The 3,444-nt window shown below is 50.6% G+C and overlaps 1 protein-coding gene across 3 annotated transcripts; it reads right to left on the bottom strand.

Annotated features, from left to right (window-relative positions):
• Window positions 1–417: 417 nt before the first annotated feature.
• HOXB3 (homeobox B3) lies at window positions 418–2,672 on the bottom strand. Of its 3 annotated transcripts, none has more exons than XM_008936774.1 (2): window positions 2,231–2,672; window positions 418–1,178 (listed from the first exon to the last, which is right to left on the bottom strand). In XM_008936774.1, exons 1-2 carry the CDS (start codon window positions 2,670–2,672, stop codon window positions 418–420), a joined length of 1,203 nt encoding a protein of 400 aa, XP_008935022.1. The 3 variants fall into 3 exon arrangements, with proteins under 3 accessions (XP_008935022.1, XP_008935023.1, XP_008935024.1); XM_008936775.1 differs by having other exon boundaries at window positions 2,243–2,672; XM_008936776.1 differs by having other exon boundaries at window positions 418–1,175; window positions 2,243–2,672.
• Between the last annotated feature and the right edge of the window lie 772 nt (window positions 2,673–3,444).

Genomic DNA, 3,444 nt, shown 5'->3' with positions numbered 1-3,444 from the left:
GCCAAGGCTTGGCTGACTATTCTCCTTTCCAGTGTCCGAGAAATATCAGTGACGAGCTTCACTTGGTTTGGAAATGGAGGATGTGGCTGCTTAAAATCTGCTAGATGCCCCCCAAACTACCCCAAAGCCATTTCAGAAGCATTTGTGTTGAAACACAGGAGGTATATCTCTTCGGAGAGAGAGCTGCTTTTGGCAGTAAACACTGAAATGGTTGGAAATTGTGCCTGATAAAACCCAGAAATAATAATAATAATAATAAGAGCGAGTGCGACACCCTGCTAGAAATCGCCCTGTCAAAGAAAGAAAGAAACCAGCTCAACACAAATGTTCCTGAAGCTGATCCTGCCCTCTTCCCTTCTCCCGTGGCCCGTGGAGAGGGGTCCCATCCGCTTCGCCTGCGCCTGTCCCTGGTGCCCATCACAGGTGGGTCAGCTTGGGCGCCTCTTGGATTCTGCCCTGAGAAGAAGCATGGTGCGTGGAAAGGTCTGTGTAGGTGGGGTGGGTCTCACACGGTCCGTGGTGCTGGCTGGGGGGCATGGGCCCGTTGTAGTCCATGTTGGCAGCCTGGTGATGTGGCAGGTGATTGAGGCCGTAAAGGGACGGGCCAGAGGTGGGCATAGAATCCACATAGTTACCTCCAACATAGACGGGGCTTCCCTGCATGCTGGGAGTCCCGTAGGTCACCCCGTTCCCTTGTAAGACGTGGGGGTCGTACTCGGGGGCCGTGTTGGCGTATTTCTGTTGGGAGGGGCAGCCTTTGAGGGGGTTTTGGTAGTTAGTTGACATGGCATAGGCATTTTGGTGGGGTTTATTGAAGGAAGGCGGCGAGGGGGCGTCATAGTTACTGCTCATGGTGTGCAAGGCGTTCATAAATCCGGCGGAGGATTGCATGGGCTGGGGTGGGCTGCCGGTGGGGGAAGGTCCTCCAGAGGAAGACCCCATGCCTTTTGACTTCTGATCTTTCTTATACTTCATCCTCCTGTTCTGGAACCAGATCTTGATCTGCCTCTCGCTGAGGTGCAGCAGGTTGGCCATCTCCACTCGCCGGGGTCTGCACAGGTAGCGGTTGAAGTGGAATTCCTTCTCCAGCTCCACCAGCTGAGCACTGGTGTAGGCTGTGCGGGCTCTCTTGGAGGCCGAGGAGCCTGGAGGGCTTTTCTCCCCACTGCAGGTTTCTGCTGGCCGCGAAATGAAATAAAAGATAATTACTTACATGCAGAAATTGAATGCATCGTTTCTTAATAAATCCTGGAACAGGCACAGGAGTTCGACCCCCTCCCTTTCCCTCACCCCTTTGCATTAGCCTGCACTCCATAATCATGTCATTTATTAAGAGTTCTGTTCTCCAAAGCTGCCCCTGGTTTATGAAAATTTGATCATGTCATGTAGAAAAGGATTCCAGGGCCATTTATTTAGGAGTCGATTACTTCCAACAGAGAATTTTGAGAAAATAATATTTGGCAGGGGGGCAGTCACTGCAAAGCCAATTAATACTAACACGGGGCAGCGTTGGGAGGTAGTTTGTTTGCTGAGGTACCAACGTGTGCACACAGACACACATCTTGTGGGCTTCTTGTCTTTGTGCAAGACAAATATTTCTGTGTACGTTGTTAAACACCACACTGCATTTGTACCTACCTTTCTGTGTGAGAAACGTGTCTAGGGCAGATTAATTCCATTAACTCAGAGTGAAGTGTGTGAGGCAAAGTTTATACGAAAATCTTTGTCAAAACAGTGGTATTTTCACACTGATTTCTTTTCTTGGTGGTGTTGGAGGTGTGTGTGCCCACGAGAACACACACGTGTTTATCTGTATGATCTACACATGCACAAAGATCCTCTGAGCACCATGTTTGCTGTGTCTGGAGGCAGGGAGGTGGGGAGAGAACAAACCCTCTACTGCGTTGAGCAGTGGGTGTACCCCCCCCCCATCTACCTGTCCCTACACAGTCAGAGGTGGCTGTGTACAAACAGCCAGCTGAATTTCCCTGTGATGCTCTGGGTATGTGTAAAATAAACCAAGTGTGTGGAAACAGGGCTACAGAATGGGCCAGAACTCACTCAGCCCAGCCAGGACACATGGTTGGCAGCCCTGAGATCATGCCCAGCACCAAGATCCTCCCTGGATCCTTGCTGGATCCTCTCCCTGCCTCCTCTCCCTCCAAAGAAGACCACTCTGGCTGGTGACCTCATTACCTGGCCGCTGAGGAAAGCAGAGGGTTACCAAAGCAGAGCAGTGTACCTGTGCTAGGGGAGCTGTTTTTCTGTTTGGAGTTTTGCCTCGATTCTTTCATCCAGGGGAAAATCTGCTTGGTGAGACTGGCGTTTGCACTGAGGTTGGCTTTGCTGGGGGCAGGTTTAGTGCTCCCCGACTGGTTATTGCTGTTGTTACTGGTGCTGTTGGGGTTTGGGGGCGGCGAGACGGGGGGAGGCGGGTGGTGCTCCTGGGGCAAACTCGGACGCATGCAGCTCCCGTTCAGGTCTTTACTTTTGGCATGAGGGGTGGCGTTGCCAAGGGACTGGAGGGAGCAGGCGGACCTCTGGTAGTCGTTCTCCACGTGAGAGGCAGGCTGGAAGGGCTGCTGGGGACCCTCGTAGCCAAAACCATTGGCATTCCCATAGGAGTAACCCCCAAAGAGCGTGGAGCTGTCGTAGTACGTTGTCTTCTGCATCTCTGGGACTCCCCAAAAGGATTTTTCTGGCTACCAGGGTCTTGACACCCCTATGGCAGAACATTGGCACCCCAAGGCCACGTGACAGGCCGTTTCCAGCTGTCTATTGGAAGCTGACCTGAAAGGTTAGGAGAAAACACACAATAATAGTACCCAGCCTATGAATCCATCTTGGGGCCTGAAAGGCCCATGACATGAATAGGGTCCCACAGAACAGGGCGAACAGATGCTTTGAGCAGATTTTTGTCCTGCGTGCAGCCAAAAGGAGGCTCAGCAAATGTTACAGTGCAAAAGTGTTGACGTGGTTTGGAGGGGTAGTTTGCCTGGTTGGTTGCTGGGCTGGTTGGTTGCATCTTTTTTTTCCCCCTTAGATGCTAGCACCCAGGAGGTGTAATTGCACACAGGCTCTTAAGTGCACGTGGTTTCATCTCTATACATCTATTTACTTCTGGCATTGTCTATATGGATATAAACACACACACACACGCTCTCATATAAATATTCCTGTGTATACACACACAGATGTGTCTGTTGTGTGCACACACACGTCCATGTCCAGCTAACACCCCCATTAATGTAAATATAAGAACACAGAACAGATAATTGCAAGCTACAAGCATGAAAGGAATGAAAGTCTTGCTTTCTTACCCCTGACCTATTCAAATCAGCCATTCACACACAGAAAACCCAGCAAGACCTGATATCGTCAGAAATCAAAAGTCTGCTAAGTTTACTGTAGAGCCTCTGTCCAGTATATTTGGTTTTAGCCTGA

This window comes from Merops nubicus, unplaced genomic scaffold, assembly GCF_000691845.1.
Source record: "Merops nubicus isolate BGI_N331 unplaced genomic scaffold, ASM69184v1 scaffold42233, whole genome shotgun sequence".
NCBI lineage: Eukaryota > Metazoa > Chordata > Aves > Coraciiformes > Meropidae > Merops > Merops nubicus.
The sequence above is the reverse complement of the archived record's forward strand: the minus strand, read 5'-3'. Positions and strand labels throughout refer to the sequence as shown.